This window comes from Thamnophis elegans, chromosome 5 (assembly GCF_009769535.1).
Source record: "Thamnophis elegans isolate rThaEle1 chromosome 5, rThaEle1.pri, whole genome shotgun sequence".
Taxonomy (NCBI): Eukaryota; Metazoa; Chordata; class Lepidosauria; order Squamata; family Colubridae; genus Thamnophis; species Thamnophis elegans.
In genome coordinates, this window is record NC_045545.1 from 99,904,571 (window position 1) to 99,929,010 (window position 24,440).

A 24,440-nucleotide genomic window follows, 5' to 3' on the forward strand; every position below is an offset into this window, starting at 1 on the left:
CTAGTCCATGTCGACCCCACACAGCTGTTCCTTTGTTCTAAGCGACAACATACGGCACCTGCCATGCTCCCTATAGACACACTCCACGTTTCTTCTGCAAAATAGAAGACCCCAAGACTGAGAGAATCCTCTGGAATTGGAATCCCAGATCACGCAAGATCCCATCTCTGGACCTTTCAGGAGCGGAACCCCCTCCCTCTGTCCAGATGATACCTGACCTCCTCCCTCTCCCCGCAAAGCACAGCGATTCCCTTTTGGGTCGACCTCTCAGGACCCTGGACCTCTCAGAACCCTGGACTTTATTCCTGGGTTCCTCTCTCTTAACTCAGGAGGCTGGGGGTGCAAATGTCCTTATCCCATTCCCCCCCCCTATTTCAACCCAAGAATTCCACCAGCATGTCAAAGACCCCCTTCTATTGAATCAATTGAAGCCTGTTTGTGAGAACCAGGATATTACATTAAACCATCTTATGCTTAATGGTAAGAGACATCAGTCCTTGTGTCAATGAAGAGACCAGTTCAGGGGTGACACTCAGCAGGTTCTGGAAAACCCGTAGCAGAAATTTTGAGTAGTTCAGAGAACTGGCAAATACCACCTCTGGCTGGCCCCTGCCACGCCCACCAAGCCACGCCCACAGAACTGGTAGTAAAACGAATGTCATCACTGAAATTCCCTACTTACTCCTTCCCTACTTACCAATACAGGTCTTTTGGCATTCATCTTTGGTCTTAAAATTGTTGGCATTGCCCTTGCATCCACCGTAAAAAAAAAACAGGCATTTATTTGAAGCCGGGTTGTAGTAGAAGCGACGTATTATGGCTGTACATGGTCCTTGGACAGGAGGAAGATGACAAAAATCTGTGACAAATGGAAGGGAAGGTGTTATTTCATTGGGTACCACAAACACCTTCAACATATTTCCCCAACCACCAGTATTTGCTCTGGGGGTTGGGGGGGGATGGGGATTGGGGGGTGGAGGGAAGGGAAAGGTTATATTGTAAAACTTATTAAAACTTTAATAAAAGAAACAATATATCCCCAACCTGGGACCCTCCTAGCATGCTCAGATTGCCAGCAGTTAAGAGGATATCTGAGATGTTTCATTGGGTTTCCTTGCTCTGGGATTGGAACCAGTGACTGACTGGATTGTTCCTGTAGCTTAAAAATCCTGATTCTGCAGCCCTTAGTAAGAGAGCTCGGCCTTCCCCTAAAACTGCATCTCTCTTTTCTTGGGTCCCCTCCCATTTCTGTCTCCTTTTCAGCTGACCCCCAACCCCCTCTCCAGAACCTTCCCAGAAGAAGCCCCACCAAGCCAGAGGTTTCAGACTGGGGGTCTCTGGTTTCCCTTCCCTGGGGGAGAACTCTGACCACTTCAGCCCCTCCCTGCCAAGGGTCCCAAGATCATTCAGAAAGCCCTACCTGGCCGTTTCTGGCTGGAGACGGGGGTCAGCTCTGCCCAGAGGGTGAGCAGTCCCAGCAGGAGAAGAAGACCTCCAGAAGACATGCTGAATCCCTCTGCCTCACACTCGGGCTGCTGGCTCTATTTATTCTCCCCGCTGGGAATTTCACACCTCCAGATCCAGGAATCAGGATGGCTTAATGAGCGAGAATCCAAATTATTTCCTCTTTCACAAGATGGGCGAAGAAGAGGTGGGGAATCTGGGAATCTGGGAATGTGGATATATGGCCACTTTGGGGAAGGCTAGGCAGGGCCCTGTTGTCCTGTTCCCTGTTATCACATCTTCCTGAATGTGATCCTTTAGCATTCCTTTTCTATGCAAATAAAATGGGATCCATTGGAAATCAATCAATCAGAATAAAGCTGGAAGGGTCCTTGGAGGCCTTCTAGTCTAACCTCCTGCTCAAGCAGGAGACCTTTTACAATTTCAGTGATGAAGCAGCCATGAGATTTGAAGGAAAACGGTTTCACGGGTTAATTGTTCTCACTGGAGTTTGCTGGGTGTCGTTTTTTCCCCTTTCCTTTTTCCACAGCAGCTCTTTTCCAATCCTCGGGTAGTTTCCCGGTGTGCCAAGATGTTTTAAATAAATGGTGCAAGGATTCTGAGAGAACATCTGCCAGCTGCTCCAGAACTCTGGGTTGTAATCTGTCAGGTCCTCATCATTTATATTCCTCAAGGTCAGACAGGTATTCTCTGACCATTTTCTTGCTTAGTTTAATTTTCGTTTCTAGTCTGTCTTTTGCACTTATGTTTTTGGTAGGTTGAGCTAGAGTTTCATTTTGCATACAGACCAGGGGTGGCTTTCTCCCGGTTCTCACCGGTACGCCAGAACCGGTTCGTGAAATTTAGTGTACCTTTTGGAACCTGTTCCAAAAGGAAGGAAGGAAGGAAGGAAGGAAAGAAGGAATGAATGGAGGGAGAGTGAGAGAAAAAAGAGAGAGGCAAAAATAGAAAAAGAAAGAAAAAAGAAAGAAAAAGGAAGTGGGAGAGAGAGAAGAAAGAAAGAAAGAGGGGGAGAGAGGCAAAAGGAAGGAAGGAAGGAAAGAAAGAGTGAGAGAGAGAAAGAAAAAGAAAGAGAACTTATGATCACAATTGAGCCCAAAATTTTTTTTTTTAATGAATGTTTTTTAATTTTAATTTAAAACAGGTACAGCATCTTTCTTTACATCTGTAGAAAATGTGTCAATCAGTTACAGATAAGTTTTGGTACATCTCCTCCACAGTCAACTAACATAACTCATATTAACTCAAGCATTATTATATATCCATTTTCATTTAACTGTGATTATTATTTAGAAATATTAATAAAAGTAATAATCTTGAACAATACCTGCCCACACCGGTGGGAAAAAAAAGGGCAAATAAAAATAAAAATTAAAATAAAAAATAAAAATAATACAGAAAAAGACAAAAACGACAAGAGACAAGGCAGGAAAACGAAACAAAACACAGGTGTCTATTATGAGAAAAAAAAGAGAAGTATATCAACTGGTTACAACATGCTTTGGTGCTTCTCTTCCATTAGCTCATATTAATTCAAATATCTTAACTCGAATATTTACCATATCAACATCATTATACCTCCAGTTTTAATTACCTATGGTTATTTAACATCCTTCATCCTTAGCTATGCCAAGAATTAATCCATAACACATGCTGACAATTCATTTACTTATTTGTAAAATCCTCTATTATCATCAAATCCTCATGTCCTATTTTAGCTGGACATCCATAATATTTAATTATATCATATATCATAACATTTTCCCAGTATTGATTAACATTTGATTGTATGTATTTTATTTAATTTTTTTAGTAGTGATAATTATTGTAGTTAATACTCTTTATGTATAATCTAAAAATGTTTTCTCATATCCAATTGTTAGTTATCATATCAACTCCACATTATATACATTACTATCAATATCAATTATTATTCAACTATATCTGTTACAAAAAAGAGCAATTAGGTTTAGCTAGTTTTCAATTGTATTCTTCAATCTATCAGCCAGTTCCAAATTATATATATTACTATCCATATCAGTCATTATTCAGCTATATCTATTACACATTAAGGTAATCAGATTTAGCTAATTTTAAATTGCGTTCTTCCATCTGTCAGCCAGTGTCTCTCCAATAGCAAAATCTTCTCAAACCAATTGCCACACGTTGGATAAATTTACCAAATGTTTTCATAAGCAAATCCAGACAAAGATATCTTCACACCTTTGGACTCTGAATGTCAGTGATGAAATAATAATGTTGTCCCAGGCTTGTAAAATTTTCCAAATTAACTTTAATTCTCAAGGGTGGATTTTCCATTCCTCCTGCACTCTGTCTCTTTAAATGAGTCTTCTTTATAGCTCCCCCCCTCCTTTCTTCCTCTGAGATAGACCAGACACCATTTCTCACATTTTCCATTTGTATTTCAGGAACATTTAGACATTCAACGATCTCAGTTTTTACTTCATATTTTAAAATCAGATGATCCAATTTTCTTTCCAGCCTTTGATAAGAGTCAAAAAGCTGTCTACATGCGGAAAAAAGAATCTGGAATGAAATCTTAGAGGTATTTTGAGATGCCATGATGTGTCGCAGTTAAAAATTGCAAGCTCTTTTTTTTCCACAGACTTCGAAGCACTTTTCTTAGTCTCTTGCAGGCTGTGCAATCTTATCTGATCGTAAACAGAGCCAAGTAATAAAGTAATAAAAGTGTCGAATCGTGATGGGCTAATTAGTAGAAAATAAATTTTACGATCCACTTAGGGAGAGTCAGAGGGGGGAGGATGTCGAGGAGTTTCTTGAAGCATTTAAGAAGTAAAGTAGCCACCAGCCATAAATCCATTTAAAAAAACCAATTCGCCGCTAAATTTTCCTATTCTTTGGTTTCAGTTATCTTAAGCTTTTAACGCGGACAGTCTCTCTTGGATAATAAAATCAGCTTACCAGATGACATCACTTCTACTATTCTTAGGGGCAACCTGCAGTTTCAGTTAGCACGCAGCTAATCCAGAAAGGAATTGGCATGAGGAGTTAATACCCCCCCCCCAGAGACTTGCGGGTGTCTCTGAGGTCCTGGGTCTCTCCTCACCTTCACTGTCGTCTCCGGGACAGCTAGAGTTCAAAGAACCCGTCCAAAAATCCTTCGGTATAGAGGAATTTCAGGAGTAGCCTGAAACTCCATCTTCTCACTGCTAAGCCCCGCCTTCTTCCCAATTGAGCCCAAAATTTTGATTGCTAAGCAAGAGCATTGTTAAGTGACTTTGCTTTCCTGACTTTGACGCTAAAGCGGGACTAGAACTCCCCGTCTCCGGGTGATTGGCCCAAAGTTGCCTTTCATGGCTAAGATGTAACTAGAGTTCCCCATCTCCTAGTGATTGGCCCAAGGCCCATATTTTTCAGTGCCGTTGTAACTTCAAACCGTCGCTAAAGGGGCTGTTGTATGTCGAGGGCTAGGTGGCGAGAAGAGCCGAGGTGATGCAGTGGTTAAATGCAGCACTGCAGGCTACTTCAGCTGACTGCAGTTCTGCAGTTCGGCTGTTCAAATCTCACTGGCTCAGGGTTGACTCAGCCTTCCATCCTTCCGAGGTGGGTGAAATGAGGACCCGGATTGTTGTTGGGGGCAATATGCTGACTCTGTAAACCACTTAGAGAGGGCTGAAAGCCCTATGAAGCGGTATATAAGTCTAACTGCTATTGCTACTGCTATTGCTACTTCAGCTGACTGCAGTTCTGCAGTTCGGTGGTTCTAATCTCACCGGCTCAGGGTTGACTCAGCCTTCCATCCTTCCGAGGTGGGTGAAATGAGGACCCAGATTGTTGGGGGCGATATGCTGACTCTGTAAACCGCTTAGAGAGGGCTGAAAGCCCTATGAAGCGGTATATAAGTCTAACTGCTATTGCTATTGCTATTGTGTGTGTAGTGGAAGTGTTGGGGTGAAGAGAGAGGGAGAGAGGGAGAGGGAGAGAAAGAGAAAGAGAGAGAAAGTCACAGGAAGGCTGAAAGAAAGAAGAGTGCAGAGAAGAGCAACAGAGAGGATCAGGGGACTGGAGGCTAAAACATACGAAGAATGGTTGCAGGAACTGGGCCTGGCTAGTCTAGGGAAGAGAAGGACCAAGGGAGACACGATAGAAGTCTTCCAATATTTGAGGGGCTGCAACAGAGAGGAGGAAGGGGGTCAAGCTATTCTCCAAAGCACCTGAAGGCCAGACAAGGAAGAAGGGATGGAAACTGACCAAGGAGAGATTCAACCTGGAAATAAGGAGGAATTCCCTGACAGTGAGAACCATCAACCCATGGAAGAGAAGTTCCCTTCGGAGGTTGTGGGAGCTTCATCCCTGGAGGCTTTCAAGAAGAGACTGGACTGCCAGTCAGAAGGTGTAGGGTCTCCTGCTTGGGTGGGGGGTTGGACTAGATGACCTCCAAGGTCCCTTCCAACTCTGCTAATCTGTTAAGAATATGAAGGACAGTTGCAGGAACCGGGCCTGGTTAGTCTAGTGAAGAGAAGGACCAAGGGAGATATGATAGCATCTTCCAATATTTGAGGGGCTGCTACAAGGAAGAGGGAGTCAAGCTATTTTCCAAAGCATCTGAGGGCAGGACAAGAAACAACGGATGGACACTAATCAAGGAGGGAAGCAACCTGGACCTAAGGACAAACTTCCTAACAATGAGAACAATTCACCAGCAGAACAGCTTCCCACTAGAAGTGGTGGGTGCTGTCAGCACCTCTCCATTAGATAATTAGGAAAGAAAGACCACGAGTCTCCATGTGTGGAAATCAAGTGTACTTTTACTAATTATAAATGATTAAAGGCATAGCAAAGCGAAGTCTGATTATTTAGGCGCGAAAGCGATTGATATATAGAATAGCCCATTCCCCTCCCCTTGGCATCACAGTTACAGTCCAATCATAATTCTCCCAAGTGTCAGGTGCGAGATAACTTCAAAAGGCATCACGAAGATGGAAGGTCGGTGCCGTTAGTCCTGGCGGGAAACTCCCACGCATTCGTAGTCCGATCAGCAGTTGAACTCCAGAACCTTCCTCCAGCACAATGAGTAACCCCTCCCAAATACCATGCCCTCCCTCCCCATTTCATGGCAGCCGAAGCAACAGCAAAGCAGAGGCTGACAGATGCTTTATCACTGCAAGTTTTTAAGAAAAGACTGGTCAGCCATTTGTCTGAGATGGTATATGGTCTCCTGCTTGAGCAGGGGGCTGGACTAGAAGACCTCCAAGGTCCCTTCCAACTGTATTCTGATTAGCTGAGAAGTCCCAGCTGAACCGTTGGCCTCACCATTATGCCTGGCTTTGTTCACACAAAACCCTTGACCTGCTTTTAATCTGCTCCCTCCCTTCCCTCTCCATGTTCAGGAGATGAAGCTACTGGTGACTTATCAACAGGTGTCAGGCAAAGGAAATTTTGCATGGACAGCTATATTGACATCTGTTTATAATGGACAAATATCTATAATGTTGAATGTTTGAATGTTTATTTCATTTGTATGCCGCCCTTTTCCCCCGAGGGGGACTCAGGGCGGCTCACAACTCAAACAAGGGAAGGGGGATACAGACAATTTGACAACAACACAAAACAGTACATAATTTAAAAAGCGTAACAATCATACCATTCGAGATAGGGGCACGGTTCTTTAGCCCCAGGCCTGTTGGAACAGCCAGGTTTTAAGGGCTTTGCGGAAGGCCTGGAGGGTGGTGAGGGTGCGAATCTCCACGGGGAGTTCGTTCCAGAGGGTCGGAGCAGCCACAGAGAAGGCTCTCCTCCGGGTAGTGGCCAGTCGACACTGGCCAGCGGATGGAATTCGGAGGAGGCCTAGTCTGTGGGATCTAATCGGTCTGGTGGAGGTACAAGCATGAGAATCCCTCATTTATCTAATATCTTTCCTACCATTCTGTTTTCTTTTCCTGTTTTTTTTCTACTACTCTCCTTTCTCTTTTGTTCTGCTTCATGAAATAAAGGCAGAAAACTTTCTGTGAGTTTCCTAATTGTCTCCAGCCAGATCATCCACGTGGAACCATCACAGGTCAGCAGAGTCTCTGTGTCCGTCCCAGAATTAACTCTGGAGTAAGGGACTGAGTAAGGGACTGAGTGGCCTGGAGAGAGGCTTCCCCTGCACATTCTCTCCGGAAAGCCACACTGGGGAATGATGTGCTTCCTCTCGGCCCCTCTTCCTCTGGGATGGGGGGGGGGACACGGGTCAAGGTGGGGAGAGAAACCCCCAAAGGGGCAGAAGAAGACACCTGAGACCAAGATTGCAGCTGGTATCAAAGCTTTATTGCAGAACTGAAGGAATGAGCCCAAGGTGGGGTTTGGGGGGAGGGTCTCCAGGGTGGTCCAGGACAGAAGGAGAATCTTCGGGTCAAGTTGGAACAGTAGATCCAGCGGTGGGATTCAGCGAGGTCGCACCAGTTCGCACAGAACTGGTGGTTAAATTATTTGAATCCCACCACTGAGTAGATCCAATTGTGGTTGGTCTCCCCGTTGCTGATCCTGTAAAAGCAAACATTCAGATGTGAGATTTCTGCCCAGAATTGCCTCCGGTGCTTCCCCCTGCCTCATCCTACAACCACGGAGACCCAAACTCAAACTCAGGAGGAATGACCCCATTGAGAGAGAGACAGCCAGGAAACAATGGGGCAGCCTCCCTCCATGGAGTTTTGGGGCTCCATCCATGGGGGTTTCAATCAAAGGTCAGACAGAATCTTTCCAGGATGCACTGAGGATTTCTGCCCTTGAAGGAGGATGGGCTAGATGACCTCCAGTGCCTTTCTCCAATCCTCTCCTTCCAGGAGACCTCAAGGCCACTGCTTGGAGCACAGAGAAGGACATGAGCTTTCTAACTCTGCCATGGAGCATTTCTTACAGCTAGAAATGTGGGATTGTCACCCTAACCCCCTGGTGAAGCTCTGGACCTTCCTGTCTCCTGAGCTTGGACCAGATTTGGCCTGCCCAAAGGATGAAACTTGGCAAAGATTTCCTGTCCTGGCCTCTCCTTCTCCTGGAAGCCTTCATTGCCCAGGGTCTTCTGGCTTCCTGACCAGGCTGGTAGGAGAAACATCTTCTTCAACACAGTGCCCAGGAGCAGCTGAACTGGAAGGCCACCATTCTACCAATGGAGGTTCAGGAGGAGGAGAAGTCAAGGGAGACTGGGAGGAGGGATGTGGAGGGTCCGTCTCATGGCTCCCACAGTGAGGGGGGAGGGTTAATCTATCAGGAAGAACGGCCCCACCACAGCTAGTTGTTGTTGTTGTTGTTGTTGTTGTTGTTCTTCTTCTTCTTCTTCTTCTTCTTCTTCTTCATCATCATCATCATCATCATCATCATCATCATCATCATCATTCTGTGGTTAATCTTTGGGGCTGGTTGGTAGCTCAACAGCTCGAGTCCTAACCAAGGACCTAGGAACTGTTAAGGTAACGTCGGAGGATATAAGCTGTTCCAAGTAGGGTGGTTTTTTGTAGAATCAGAATGTTCAAGTCTGATAAATTTAAAATTTCCAAATAGCGAGGTAGCCCTTTGGGTATTGCTCCAAGGGCTCCGATTACAATCGGGACAACACACAATTTCTTTTTCCACAGTCGCTCAACTTCAATTTGCAAGTCCCGGTACTTTGTGATATTTTTTTCTTGCTGTTTATCTTCAATCCGTGCATCTCCAGGTATTGCAACGTCAATGAACCATACTTTTTTCTCTTCTTCTTCTTCTTCTTCTTCTTCTTGATGAACCGAGGCCTTGAGGCCGTTATGGACTGGATGAGGGTTAACAAGCTTGTGCTCAACCCAGAAAAGACCGAGTGGCTGTTGTGTTTCCCTCCCAAAGATTCGATCAATATTCCATCACTCAGGCTGGGGGGGTCAAATTCTATACCCCTCAGAGAGGGTTCGCAACTTGGGAGTCCTCCTAGATCCACAGCTATCGTTTGACCACCACTTGACGGCTGTGACTAGGGGGGCATTCGCCCAGGTTCGCCTGGTGCGCCAGTTGCGACCCTACCTGAATCGGGAGGCTCTCACAACAGTCACTCGGGCCCTTGTGACCTCTAGGCTGGAATACTGCAATGTGCTCTACATGGGGCTGCCCTTGAAGAGCATCCGGCGACTTCAGCTAGTCCAGAATGCAGCCGCGCGAGTGATTGTGGGTGCACCGCGGTTCACCCACATAACACCTATCCTCCGCGAGCTGCGCTGGCTACCTGTCGATCTCCGGATGCGCTTCAAGGTGCTATTAGTCACCCATAAAGCCCTGCATGGTAGTGGATCTGGATACTTGAGAGACCGTCTCCTGCCAATCACCTCCCTGCGACCAACTAGATCACACAGATTGGGCCTCCTCCGTATTCCATCGGCCAGCCAGTGTCGGCTGGCAACTACAAGGAGGAGGGCCTTCTCAGTAGTAGCCCCGACCCTTTGGAACGAACTCCCCGTGGAGATTCGTACCCTCACCACCGTCCAGGCCTTCCGCACAGCCCTCAAGAACTGGCTAGCCCGTCAGGCCTGGGGACAAGGATAGTGCCCCTCCCGAATGATGAATGTATGTTGCTTATTGCTTTTATTATATGTGTCTATGTTACTGTTTGTACTCCCCCCCCCCCTGATTTTATGTGAGCCGCCCTGAGTCCCCTCAGGGAAAGGGCGGCCTACAAATGTTAATAAAATCAAAAAAAATCAAAATCACATTCTTCTTCGTCTTCTGCTTCTTCTTCTTCTTCTTCTTCTTCTTCGCCTGCTCCTTCTCCTTCTCCTTCTCCTTCTCCTCCTCCTCCTCCTCCTCCTTCTCCTCCTCCTCCTTCCTTCTCCTCCTCCTCCTCCTCCTCCCCCTCCTTTCCTCCTCTGTTTCTTCTTCTCCTCCTCCTTCTCTCCTCCTCCTCCTCCTCTTCCTCCTCCTCCTCCTCCTCTTCCTCCTCCTTCTCCTTCTCCTTCTCCTTCTTTTCCTTCTCCTTCTCCTTCTCCTGCTCCTCCTCCTCCTTCTTCATCATCATCCCCAGAGAAACACCTTCATGTGCCCAGACCTTGTCTAAGCCTTGGAGACCCCATACAACAGTTTCTTTGCTCTAATCAAACGGCACAAGGACAACATAGAGCACATACCATGCGGCACATAGACAGGATCCTTGCAGGCAGACAGGCAACCGTAATGGCAACACTTCTGCTCCCCAGGACACTTCCAGTCATTTTCACACTTCTTGACACAGGGAGGGGATGGAGGGGCCCTGGGGACACACTCCAGGTTTTTCTGCAAAGGAGAAGACCCCAAGGCTGAGAGATTCCCCTGGAATTGGAGTCCCAGACCAAGTCCCATATCCCACCTCTGGACCTTTCATCTCCACACATCCAGGATGGTACATTGCCAGAATCCCACCTCCTCACCCCCCCTCCCCACAAAGCACAGATGTTTCCCTCTGGGGTCAACCTCTCTGGACCCTGAGGGGAGGGACACTATAATTGGGCCCCCAAATCTTGGCTGGGGGTGGACATGCACAACCCCAGTTTCCACCAAGAGGAAGGAGGAATTGCAGGGAATGGGAGGCAGGGACTTTCTGTGCCGGTTCTGCACACTCCACAGCCCCCTCCCCAAATACAGAGGGGGTAAGAGAGGACCCTCCCCCAAGCAGAGCCTGGACACCAGGGGAGGTCTTTCTTCCTTGGTCCTCTGGAAGATGCCTGAAGTTCTTAAGCTAATGGGGAGGTTGAAGATCTGAGTGGGTCCCTCAGCACAGGCCCCTGGGCTCCCTCGGAAGGGGGCAGGATGGAGCCATCAGGCCAACATCCACATAATTGGGACAAAACTCCCCCCCCTCAAATAATTCCCTACTCAAAAAGAAACAACTAAGCTCAGAGAGCACCAGGGACTACATAGTCTTTCTTTCTTTCTTTCTTTCTTTCTTTCTTTCTTTCTTTCTTTCTTTCTTTCTTCTTTCTTCTTTCTTTTTTCTTTCTTTCTTTGTCAAGGTGGCGCAGTGGTTAAATGCAGCACTGCAGGCTACTGCTAGATCAGCAGGTCAGCGGTTCAAATCTCACCGGCTCAGGGTGACTCAGCCTTCCATCCTTCCGAGGTGGGTATTTAAATGAGGACCCAGATTGTTGGGGGCAATATGCTGACTCTCTGTAAACCGCTTAGAGAGGCCTGAAAGGCCATTGAAGCGGTATATAAGTCTACTGCTATTGCTATTGCTATTGCTTTCTTTCTTTTCTTTCTTTCTTTCTTTCTTCTTCCTTCCTTCTTCCTTCCTTCCTTCCTACTTCTTTCCTTCTTCCTTCTTCCTTCCTCCTTCTTCTTCCTTCCTTTCTTTCTTTCTTCTCCTATTCTCTGCAAACCCCACTCTCTTCTAGCACTGATGTCATTCCCTAGTTGGGTAATAAGCATCTGCAGCAAAATAATCCTCCCCCTCCTCTCCTCTCTCTGCGAACTCCACTGCCTTCTAGTATGATGATGTTGCCTACTTCGGTCATGAAATGTCTGCAAGAAAACAACCCCACTCAGAGAGCGCCAGGGACTGCTCTCCCCTTCTTCTCTTTCTCTTCTCCCCCCTCCTCCCCTCCTCCAAGCTCAGAGAGCACCTGAAATTCCACAGTTCAACCGAGTGACAAAGATTCCCTTCTACGGAATCCATCATAGCTGTTGTGAGAACCAGGATGCTTCATTAACCCACTTATGCTTAACGTTAAGAGAAGCAGGTCTTGTTTACGAAGAGGCCACTCCGCAACTCCTTCTACTCACCAACACAAGTGTTGCGGCATTCAGCTCTGGTCTAAACCTGTTAGCATTGCCCCGGCATCCACCATAAGTAAATTCTTCACATTTGTTTAAAAATGGGTCGTAGTAGAGAGTTGAACATTGGCCGAGCATGGTCCACGGTTAGGACGAAAATAACACAACTCTGTGACAAATGGAAGGGAAGGTGTTATTTCATTAGGTACCACAAACACCTTTACATATTTCCCCAACCTGGGGCCCTCCTAGCATGCTCAGAGTGGAAGCAGTCGGGAGCCATTTGGGACATTTTAATTTGGTTTCCTGCTCTGGGGATTGGATCCGATGGGTGGACTGGACTGTTCCTGTGGCTTAAAATCCTGATTCTGCAGCTGCCTTGAATAAAGACTTCCCTAAAACTGCATCTCTCTTGGGGTCCCCTCCCATTTCTGTCTCCTGTTCAGCTGACCCCCAACCCCCCTCTCCAGAACCTCCCCAGAAGAAGCCCACCAAGCCAGAAGTTCTAGACTGGGGGTCTCTGTTTTCCCTTCCCTGGGGGAGAACTCTGACCACTTCAGCCCTCCCTGCCAAGGGTCCAGAGATCATTCAGAAAGCTCACTTGGAGGGTCCTGGCCGGAGACGGGGGTCAGCTCTGCCCAGAGGGTGAGGAGTCCAGCAGGAGAGAAGACCTCCAGAAGACATGGTGAAGCTCTCTGCCCCACACTCAGACTGCTGGCTCTATTTATGATCCCCACTAAGAATTTCACATCTCCAGATCCAGGAATCAGGATGACTTAATGAGTGAGGATCCGAATTCCTTTCTTTCACAACATGTGTAAAGAAAAGGTGGGGAATCTGGGAATTGGGTTGACTGGCACTTTGGGGAAGGCTAGGCAGGTCCCGTTGTGCTTTTCCAGACCCTTCATGCACACACAAGTGTATAAAGTGTCAGGACTTTATTGAGGTACTCCCAGGCCCAATGTTATTTCCCAAGTCCCCCTTTGCAGCAGATGAGAAGTCCTCTTGAGCTGGTCCTGCTCAGTCTAGGCACACAGTCAGAAGAGTGAAGTCACAACTGCACAAGGTCACACGGACAACATCCGAAATCCAGTCACAGTCAAAGTCCACGCATGGTCACCAAGCCAAGGCTCGAATCCAGAATCCAACAAGCAACTCCCAGGTAGAAATATGTGGTCAAACGAAGCAGAGGTCCAGACTCAGGAAACAGAAGCCATGAAGTAGGGGTACACGCATAGCAGGAAAAAATGGGCCGTTGTTTCCAACATCACCTTGCTCTTCCTCTTCTTCCACTCCTATTTTAATCCCCTTCCCTTTAGCCCTGATGTTACCTCCTTGAGTTGGTACATCTGCAATAGCAATAGCAGTTAGACTTATATACCGCTTCATAGGGCTTTCATCTCTAAGCGGTTTACAGAGTCAGCATATCGCCCCCAACAACAACGGTCCTCATTTCACCCACCTCGGAAGGACGGAAGGCTGAGTCAACCTGAGCCGGGAGATTAGAACCGAACTGCCGAACTAGCAGTCAGCTGAAGTAGCCTTCAGTGCTGCATTTAACCACTGCGCCACCTCGGCTCGCCACTTCGGCAAGAAAAACACCAAGCTGAGGAGGGCATTACCTGAGAGATCCTTCAAGCAACAAATTGAGGAGAGAAGTCTATAAAAACCTTATAAAGGAGGTAAAAAGAAGACTGACACCACAATTGGCAAGAGAGATAAGACTGCTTTGTTACGGGAAAGATACAGGTTGACAATGAAAGTTGATAATAAAAATTAGTTAATTTGGTGATCAATAAGTAGGAATTTAGTAATTTTTAGATTGTTTTAGATTGTTACTAAATGTTTATTCGTTAATAAATAATTAATTATAAACAATAATGAAATGATAATGGCTACAGCTTAATGATATATAGATGTACTGGCAAACTAGTAAAAGAAATTTGGACATAAATTGCAAATTGCAATCGGGAAAAGACCTAAATTTTATTAACCAATTTTATTCACCTCTTGTCATAAAGGTGTAATGTTTTTGGGTTTGACGAGAGGAGGTTGGATATAAATAGTAAATGATTTTTAGCCAACTATAATAACAACAAGGAAATGTCAATGGATACACACCACACCACACACACACACACACACACACACACACACAGGTTTTGGAAAAAGAAACTTGGATACAAACTTTAAACAACGAGTTGAAAAAAAAAAGAAAAAAGGTTTAGAAACTTTATTAATTGACTTTTAATTGATTTTTGAAATAGCTAATGAATTCCATTATGTGGTTGTGTCTTTAAGTATGAATTATTTGAGGTAAAAGCGCATTCAAATAATTGTAGTCAAATGAGAATTGTAGTACATTGATAGTAGATATACAAAGGTTTTTGACTTAAAGTATATAATCTAATATGAACTATAAGTAATGACTGTGGAAGAAATGCATGAAAGTCACCTGTAACTAATCAACACACTTTCTACAAGATGTAATGAAGGATGATTCTTTTTCTGTTTTGTTTAATTAAAATAAAAAAAACTTTTTTTTAAAATGAAGAAAACCACCAAGCTCAGAGAACACTAGGAATCCAACACACACACCCTCCTCCTCCCTCCTCCTCCTCCTCCTCCCAAACCCCATTCCCTTCTAGCTCTGATGAGGTTCCTTAGTGATTCGGATGAGGGAATAAATGGGGAACTCATCAAATTTGCAGATGACACCAAGCTGGCAGGAAGAGCCAACACTCCAGAAGACTTAAGGCTTAAGATACAGAAGGATCTGGACAAATTTGAACATTGGGCATATCTAATAAAATGAAATTCAATGGAGAAAAGAGTCAGGTTCTACATTTAGGCAAGAAAAACGAAATGCACAGGTACAGAATAGGTGGTGCCTTGCTCAATAGTAGTAACTGTGAGGGGGATCTTGGAGTCCTAGTGGACAACCATTTAAATAGGAGCCAGCCGTGTGCAGCAGCTGCCAAAAAAGCCAACCCAGTTCTAGGCTACATAAACAGAGGGAGAGAGAATCAAGATCTCGTGAAGGGTTGATACCACTTTATAATCCCTTGGAAAGGCCACACTTGGAATCCTGCATCCAGTATTGGTCACCCGATGTAAAAAGATGTGGAGACTCTGGAAAGAGTGCAGAGAAGAGCAACAAAGAGGACTAGGGGACTGGAGGTTAAAACATATGAAGAACGGTTGCAGGAACTGGGTATGTCTAGTTTAACGAAAAGAAGGACTAGGGGAGACATGATAGCAGTCTTCCAATACCTCAGCAGCTGCCAAAAAAGAGGGAGTCAAACTGTTCTCCAAACCACCTGAAGGAAGGACAAGAAGCAACAGATGGAAACTAATCAAGGAGAGAAGCAACTTAGAAACAAGGAGAAAACTTTCTGGCAGTTAAAACAATTGACCAGTGGAACGACTTGCCTCCAGAGGTTATGAATGCTCCAACACTGGAAGTTTTAAGAAGAACCATTTGTCTGAAGTGGTGTAGGGTTTCCTGTCTAGGCAGAGGATTGGACTAGAAGACCTTCAGGTTCCCTTCCAACTCTGTTATTCTGTTCTGTTCTGTTTGTTCTATTCTATTCTATTCAAAATGTTTGCAAGAAAACAACCAAGCTCAGACAGCATCAATGACCCATAGTTTTCCTCCTCCTCTTCCTCCTCCTCTCCTCCTCCCCCTCCCCCCCTCCTCCCTCCTCTCCATAAACCCCACTCCTTGCAGCAGTGATGAACTACTTGCATAATGAAATGTGTGCAAGGAAACCACCAGGCTCAGAGAGCCCCAAGGACCCAACTCTACAACACGGAGCTACCAATTTTCTCTTCCCCCTTTGCAGGATTTACTCAAAGCGGCAACCCGGCCTCCATCCCCACCTCTGCACTGCAGCTGAGCAGCCCCACCACACCAGTTGCAAAACCCTGCAAGATCCCAGAAGTCGTTGTTATTTGGATGCTGCTTTTAATGTTGGTATCGATGAGACTTCTTGCTTTGCAACGGCTCCTAGGAATCCTCCTGCATTCTCAGACCTTGCCTAATCCACATCCACTCCCTGCAGCTGCGGTTCTCTCCGGGTTGAGAAATCTAGAAGTTTCCGTTGGTTCTTTGACTGCCAGTTGGCAAGGCTAATCAGCAGAGAACCCTGCTCAGCCCAGGGAGCCCCTCCCTCAACGCCCACCTCTTAACCAACCTGGTTAAGGAGGAACAAGGGCAGATCAATGAACAACAGGTAATACCCCAAGCAGGTAGAAGAAGCTGCAGTGTGTCAACCTTTCCTATTCATAGATTTTATTGCACTGATGTCATTACCAAGAATGGCAGTGAAAGGTGATCAATATGCAAACCAAGTTCTCAGAGCACCAAGGATCCACCAGGATATATCAAGGGTGGGGCCACAAAGAGAGAAGAGCAACAAAGAGGATTAGGGGACTGGAGGCTCAAACATATGAAGAACAGTTGCAGGAACTGGGTATGTCTAGTTTAATGAAAAGAAGGACCAGGGAGACAGGATAGAGGTCTTCCAATATCTCAGGGGTTGCCCCAAAGAAGAGGGAGTCAAGCTATTCTCCAAGGCATCTGAGGGCAGAACAAGAAGCAGTGGGTGGAAACTAATCAAGGAGAGAAGCAACTTAGAACTAAGGAGAAACTTCCTGACAGTGAGAACAATTAACCAGTGGAACAACTTGCCTCCAGAAGTTGTGGATGCACCAACACCAGAAGCTTTTAAGGAGAGATTGGACAACCCTTTGTCTAAAGTGGTGTAGGGTTTCCTGCCTGAGCATGGGGTTCAACTAGAAGACCTCCAAGGTTCCTTTCATCTCTGTTATTCTAAGGTTTCTCCTGGGTTCTCTGCTCTTTGATGAAGCGTCTGAATCCTTGGATGGAGGAAATGCAATTGTTTCCGTGGACAGGGAGTCCTCTGGAAGAAGGAAATAAAATCCCAAATTACCTCTGTAGAAATTTAGCACCCAACCCTCTCCTAGAAGAATGAAATATTTTGGGAAATATTTAAAAAGGCAGAATATTATATTTCCCTAAAGGAGAAACATGTTTTTAAAGACAGAAAGCAGCCCCCGAGTCTTCCTTGATAGCCCCAGCAGGACTGGGCCAGTCTATGTACAAGACATGAGACCTTCAGCTCCAGGGTGATGGGGTTAAGACATGGCCCCTCGGGACATCATGGGACCATTTCGCAGAAGACACAGAGCCCCCTGCATTGGAACCTCCTAAGGACATTGCATCAGCTCCAAACTTCAACCAAACCTATCTCAGACAAACCTGACCACACATGGCCCCATGGGAGTCTGAGAACAGCCAATGGAAGACATGTTCCTGCACAGGGACAGGAAGCTCCAGTGCAAAGCCCAAGAGAAGTTTAAAAAGCCACACTCTCTCAACTCCATGGGGTCGGCTACCCAGGATCACATGTGCTCCGTGCTTCTGCTTCATCAATAAACGGACCCTCTCTCCAATCTGCCTCCAGCCTCCATTTTGTCTCCAGTGCCTTTCTCCAGCTTGGAACTGAACCAGATGGATATTTCTTCCCACCCCTCATTACAGGAAGAAATGGGTGGAGCATTAAGAGAGATACAACTTAGAACTAAGGAGAAATTTGGTGACAGTGAGAACAATTAATCAGTGGAACGACTTCAGAAGTGGTGGGTGCTCCATTGCTGGAAGTTTTTTTTAGAGAAGATTGGACAACTATTTGTCTAGAATGGTGTTGCCAGGCCTGCAGTCATATTTTATTGTGGATCTTTGGCCTGCCACACTTTCTATTATTCTGCTATGCATTTTCTATGGTGGGAAAATGGGACTGTGGGGATTGTACGGAGGTAGATGCTATGCAGCCACAACAACATTCTTTCTAGAAAGCCAAGGTCATCCCTTGTCTTTGCACCTCTGCACCTGACCGGAACTGGATGGATGGAAGCTGCCATCATGGTAGTGGGAGATTGGACTATGGGATGGACTTGTGGGTGTGGGGGCAAGATCTTGAACTTTCAACTGGGTGGGGAAAACTGGGAAGCTTTCAGATTCGGGTTTTCCAGGTGGGCCAACATGGCTCACTAATAAATTGGGACTTTGAGGAATCCTTTGCCTTGGATTTTGATTTAATTTTGGATGCTATTTGGAAACCTGACAGGTGTAGGATCTCCTGCGTGGACTAGAAAATGTCTCCTAACAATGAGAACCATTAACCAGTGGAACATCATCTCTCCAGATGTTGGGGGTGCTTCATCCCTGGAGGTTTTTAAGAAGAGATTGGACAGCCATATGCCGGAAATAGTATAGGATCTCCTGCATAAACAGGGGGTTGGACTAGAGGACCTCCAAGGTCCCTTCCAACTCTGATGTTCTATGTTTTCCCAGGATCAGGCAAGAAGCCTCCAACTCTCACTGTCTGGAAGGGCTCTTTGCCACAGCTGCAAACACAGCTGGACCTGTGGGAACACAGCCTTGGATGAATCTGAGCACGAAACCTGGGCAGGTAGTGCCCCCTGCTGACAAAATGAAGGCAGGACTTGAGCAAGCACATCTGGTACATAAAACAGGAGAAATAAAAGTTTTGGCTCTGTTTAAAGTTATATCATCAGGAATGCATAGAGGTATATTAACACTCCAGGAACTGGACTTAGCTCTTCCCTCCACAACAGCCCTGTGAGGGAGGATGGGCTGAGAAAGAAGGCCTCTCTGAAGTCCGTCCAGATACTCCAGGTGGGAGACTTTAAGTACCCAGATGTCAACTGGGAGACAAACTCTGCACCAATGGGGGATTGAACAGATGCCTAACCATTGGAATGGTGGTCCTAACTTCAAATCCCATCATGTTACTCGAAAGATATGAAAGAGAGGGGCATTAATAGGGAGTTGATGGCAATAGATAAGATCCTTTTGAGGACAAATGATAAATTGATAAAGAAGATTTACAAATTTTATTAGAATATAAGTTGGAAGAAGAGCCGGTTGAGGAGACAATGGTAGAATGGGTGATAAACTTTGGCTATAATATACATCTGGATAAATGGCAGGAACTATGGGAAAGGAATAGGAAAACAACGTCGGCAATACCGTATAAAGAAAACTTATATAAAATGTTTTATAGGTGGCATCTCCTACCAGGGAGAATAGCCAAAATGTTTAGAAATTTAGCGCCAAATTGTTGGAAATGTGATTACGACTCAGGCACGTACTGCCATATGCGGTGGTCGTGCCAAAAAACAAAAGAATATTGGTGGAAAATTCAAAGGTGGCTGATAGAGATAAACGAAGAGTAATAGAATTCAAACCAGAACTATTTCCTTTCGGGAATCATAAACGATAAAGATAAAAGGGATAATCATTCAACAACACATATATTACAGCAGCAAGAATGGTCTTTTGCCCAAAACTGGAAAACCAGGGAGATTCCACCAGAAGAGGAAGTAATTAGGAAATTCTGATTTGTGCTGAAATGGATAAATTGACGTGGGAACTGAAGACCAAAGACGAATCAGGATATTATAAGATCTGGGATAAATTTATTGATGGTTGGAACAAAAGGAAAGGCCCAAAATAAGGAACGTGTCAGCGTTCCAGTTTTGGCCACCATGTTATAAAAAAGATGTTGAGACTTTGGAAAAAGTGCAAAGAAGAGCAACAAGTTTGCAGGAATTGTGTGTAGCTAGTCTAGAGAAAAGACGGACATGGGGTGATGTCATAAGAGGGTTCCAGTATTGGGGGGGGCTGCCACAAAGAAGAGGAGGACAACTTATTCTCCAAAGGACCCTGGAATTAAGGAGAAGCTTCCTAACAGCGAGAACAAGACCGAGTGGCTGGTGTGTTTCCCTCCCACTAATGGCCTTGTACTCCATCTTTCAGGCTGGGGGGTGAAATATACGCCCCTCAGACAGGGTTCGCAATTTGGGAGTCCTCCGGGACCCACAGCTGACTTTCGACCACCATTTGTCAGCTGTGACCAGGGGGGCATTTGCCCAGGTCTGCCTGGTGCACCAGTTGCGACCCTACCTGAACCAGGAGGCTCTCACAACAGTCACTCGTGCCCTTGTGACCTCTAGACTGGACTACTGCAATGCGCTCTACATGGGGCAGCCCTTGAAGAGCATTCGGAGACTTCAGCTTGTCCAGAATGCAGCTGCGCGAGCGATTGTGGGTGCACCTCGCTTCACCCACGTTAACCTATCCTCCGCGAGCTGCACTGGCTGCCTATTGGTCTCCGGATACACTTCAAGGTGCTAGTCGTCACTTATAAAGCCCTTCATGGTATTGGACCTGGGTATTGAGAGACCGCCTGCTGCCAATTACCTCCCAAAGACCGATTAGATCCCACACATTAGGCCTCCTCCGAATACCATCCACTGGCCAATGCCGATTGGCTACCACCCAGAGGAGGCCTTCTCTGTGGCTGCTCCGGCCCTCTGGAACGAGCTCCCCGTGGAGATTCGGACCCTCACCACCCTCCAGGCCTTCCGCAAAGCCCTCAAAACCTGGCTGTTCCGACAGGCCTGGGCTGATGAGTTCCCGTCCCCGCTCGAATTGTGTGGCTGTTGATTGTTTTTAAATTGTTGTGTTGTTCGTCCATTGTCTTTTTTCCCTATTTGTATTCCCCCCCCCGCTCCTTTACTTGGTTTGTGAGCCACCCTGAGTCCTCTGGAATAGGCGGCATAGAAATACAATAAAATCAAAATCAATCAATCAAATCAACAATTCACCAGTGGAAGAGATCGCATTCAAAGGTTGTGGCTGCTTTGTCACTGGATGGTTTAAAAGAGAGAGCGGACATCCATTTGCTGGATGATGTAGGGTTGGAATAGAAAACCTCTCCAGGGGGTGGGGGGGGGGGTAGAAGACCTCCAAAGTCCTTCCAGCTCTGTTTTGATTAGCTGAGAGGTCCCAGCCTCCCGTTGCGCCTTCCTTCACAAAACCCTGATCCTGCTTCAATCCCCTCCCTCCTCCCTCCCTCTCTCCATGTTCAGGAGATGAAGCTACTGGTGACTTACCAACAGGTGGCAGGGAAAGGACATTTTGCATGGAGAGCTACAATGACATCTGTTTATAATGGACAAATATCTGCAAGCATGAGAATCCCTCACTTCTCTAATATTTCTCCACCGTTCTCTTTTATTTTCCTGGTTTTGTTTTCTGCTGGAACCACAACAGGTCAGCAGAGTCTCCCTGTCTATCCTAGGCTTACTCTGTAGTAAACCCTGTGTAGTGACTGAGTGTCAGGGGTTTCTGGCTCAGAGAGAGGCATTCCCTGCGCATCTCTCTGGAAAGCCACAATGGGGAATGATGCGCTTCCTCTTGGCCCCTCTTCCTCTGGCATGAGGGGGGACCCGGGTCAAGGTGGGCAGGAAAACCCCCAAAGGGGCAGAAAAAGACACCTGAGACAGAGGGATGGAAGGACCAATGCTTTATTGCAGAAACCGAAGGAATGAGCCCAGGGGGGTTTGTGGGGAGGGTCTCCAGGGTGGTCCAGGCCAGAAGGAGGCTCTTCAGGTCAGGTTCAACAGTAGTTCCAATTGTGGTTGGTCTCCCTGTTGCTGATCCTGTAAAAACAAACATTGAGATGTGAGCTTTCTGCCCAGAAGGGCCTCCGGTGCTTCCCCCTGCCTCATCTTACAACCACGGAGACCCAAACTCAAAATCAGGAGGAATGCCTGATTGGGAGAGAAGGGAAGCGATGGGGGAATCTCCCCCTGTGGAGTTACCCCGCCTCGTCACTGGGGGTTTTCAAGCACAGGTGGGATAGAATCTCTCCAGGATGCTCTGAGGATTTCTGCACTGGAAGGAGGGTGGACTAGATGACCTCCAGCTTCCCCACCCCATCCTCTAGGAGGCCAGAAGGCCAGGGCTTGGAGCCCAGACAAGGGCACGCTCACTTGAGCTTTCTGCACTTGGAAAGGGGGAATTCTTACAGTCAGAAACCGGAGCTTATCTTTGGCTGCCCAGATGAAGCTCTCGACCTTCCTGTCCCCTGAGCTGGGACCATTCCTGGCCTGCCCAGAGGACGAGCTGACCAAAGTGGGCAGAGATGTTCTGTCCCGGCCTCTCCCCCTCCTGGGAGTCCTCACTGCCTTGGTCCTTTGCAAGGCTGCCAGGAGAAACATCTCCCCAACACAGAGCCCACCAGCAGCAGCTGAACTGGGAAGCCTTCTTCCAATGGAGCTTCAGGAGTAGGAGGAGTCAAGAGACGGTGGGAGGGGGATGTGGAGTGGCAGCCAGATGGGCTCCCACAGAGTGGGCTGGGGTGGGTGCCTACCAGGAAGAAGGGCCCCACCACAGCTAGCCCTGTTTCAGCATCCGGGCAACTTCCTGTTTTTAACATCAGGTCCACCTTTGATGGACATCAGGAGAGCCTGAAAAGACCCCAGAGGGACCTTCAAGTGCCCAGACCAATGTCGACCCCACACAGCCCTTCCTTTATTTATTATTTATTTATTTATTTATTATTTATTTATTTATTATTATTTATTTATTATCAAAATTTGCTCTAAGCAAACGGCACAAGGAAGAACATTCGGCACTTACCATGCGTCACATAGAGAACATCCTTGCACTCAGTCGCGCAACCGTAACGGCAACACTTCTGCGCCCCGGGACAGGCCCCAGTCGTTTCGACACTTCTCATGACAAGGACGTTTTGGGCGCCCCGGGGGACACATCCCTGGTTTTTCTGCAAAGGAGGAGACCCCCAAGGCTGAGAGATTCCCCTGGAATTGGAGTCCCAGATCAGCAAGATCCCATCACTCAGTCCTTCAGGACCCAAAACGTCTCCACACATCCAGGAAGGTAGGTTGCCAGAATCCCACCTCCTCATGCCCCCTCCCCCAAGGCACAGACGTTCCCTCTGGGGTCAACCTCTCTGGACCCTGAGGGGAGGGATGCTATAATTGGGGCCCCCCTCTCTAGGCTGGGGTGGACACACACAACCCAGTTTCCACCAAAGAGGAAGGAGGAATGCTGGGAATGGGGAGGCAGGGACTTTCTGTGCTAGTTCTGCACACCCGCACAGCCCCCTCCCCAAACACAGAGGGGACAAGAGAGGACCCTCCCCCAAGCAGATCCTGGACAACCAGGGAGATCTTCTCTGCTCAAGAAGATTTCCCTACTCAAAAAGACCACACCCCCACCAAGACTTGCAGGGGAAGCTGAAGTATCTAAACAGGGAGCAAACCCCAGGCTTAGCTGCACTGATGATGTCCCCTAGTTGGGGTCTGGAACGTCTGCAACAAAATAGCCATCCTCCTTCCCCTCTCCCTCCCCATCCTCCTCTCTGCGAACTCCACCACCTCCTAGTACTGATGACGCTCCCTAGTTGGGTCATAAAACAGTCAGCAAGAAAACCACCCAGCTCAGAGAGCATCAGAAATTGGAGAATTCAACCTGAGGACAGATTTCTTTCTACGGAATCCATCATAGCCTGTGGTGAGAACCAGGATGCTTCATTAACCCATCTCATGCTTCAGTGAAGAGGCCACTCCGCTACTCCCTTCCCTACTCACCAACACAGGCGTAGCGGCATTGATCTCTGGTCCTAAACCTGTTAGCATTGCCCCGGCATCCACCGTAAATAAACTCCTGGCAGTCATTGAAAGTCGAGTTGTAGTAGAAGTGAGGCATATAAGCTAGACATGGTCCGCTGTCAGCAGGAAGATAACACAACTCTGTGGCAAATGGAAAGGGGAGGGGGGTGTCATTCGATTAGACAGCACAAGAGTCTCTAAGGATCTTCCCCAACCTGGAGCCCTCCTAGCAGGCTCAGATTGGAAGCGCAAGAGCCATTTGGGACGTTTTAATTGGGTTCCTGCTCTGGGGATTGGATCTGATGGGTGGACTGGACTGTTCCTGTGGCTTAAATTCCTGATTCTGCAGCTGCCTTGAGTAAAAAGAGCTCGGACCTCGACTAAAACTGCATCTCTCTTTCTTGGGGACCCCTCCCATTTCTGTCTCCTGTTCAGTTGACCCCCCAGGCCCCCTCTCCAGAACCTCCCCAGAAGAAGCCCCACCAAGCCAGAGGTTCCAGACTGGGGGTCTCTGGTTTTCCTTTCCTGGGGGGAGAACTCTGACCACTTCAGCCCCTCCCTGCCAAGGGTCTCAAGATCATTCAGAAAGCCCTACCTAGCCGGCCCTGGCTGGAGATGGGGGTCAGCTCTGCCCAGAGGGTGAGGAGTCCCAGCAGGAGAAGAAGACCTCCAGAAGACATGGTGAAGCTCTCTGCCCCACACTCGGGCTGCTGGCTCTA

At 47.0% G+C, this 24,440-nt stretch overlaps 1 protein-coding gene across 1 annotated transcript; it reads right to left on the bottom strand.

Moving 5' to 3' along the window:
* Positions 1-689: 689 nt before the first annotated feature.
* On the bottom strand, positions 690-24,401 carry LOC116509496 (fused toxin protein-like). The gene is given in 7 exon segments (XM_032218645.1): positions 690-859; positions 1,421-1,541; positions 22,078-22,091; positions 22,727-22,799; positions 22,801-22,871; positions 23,701-23,862; positions 24,317-24,401. Coding segments are annotated over 7 exon segments (696 nt in total).
* Positions 24,402-24,440: the final 39 nt, after the last annotated feature.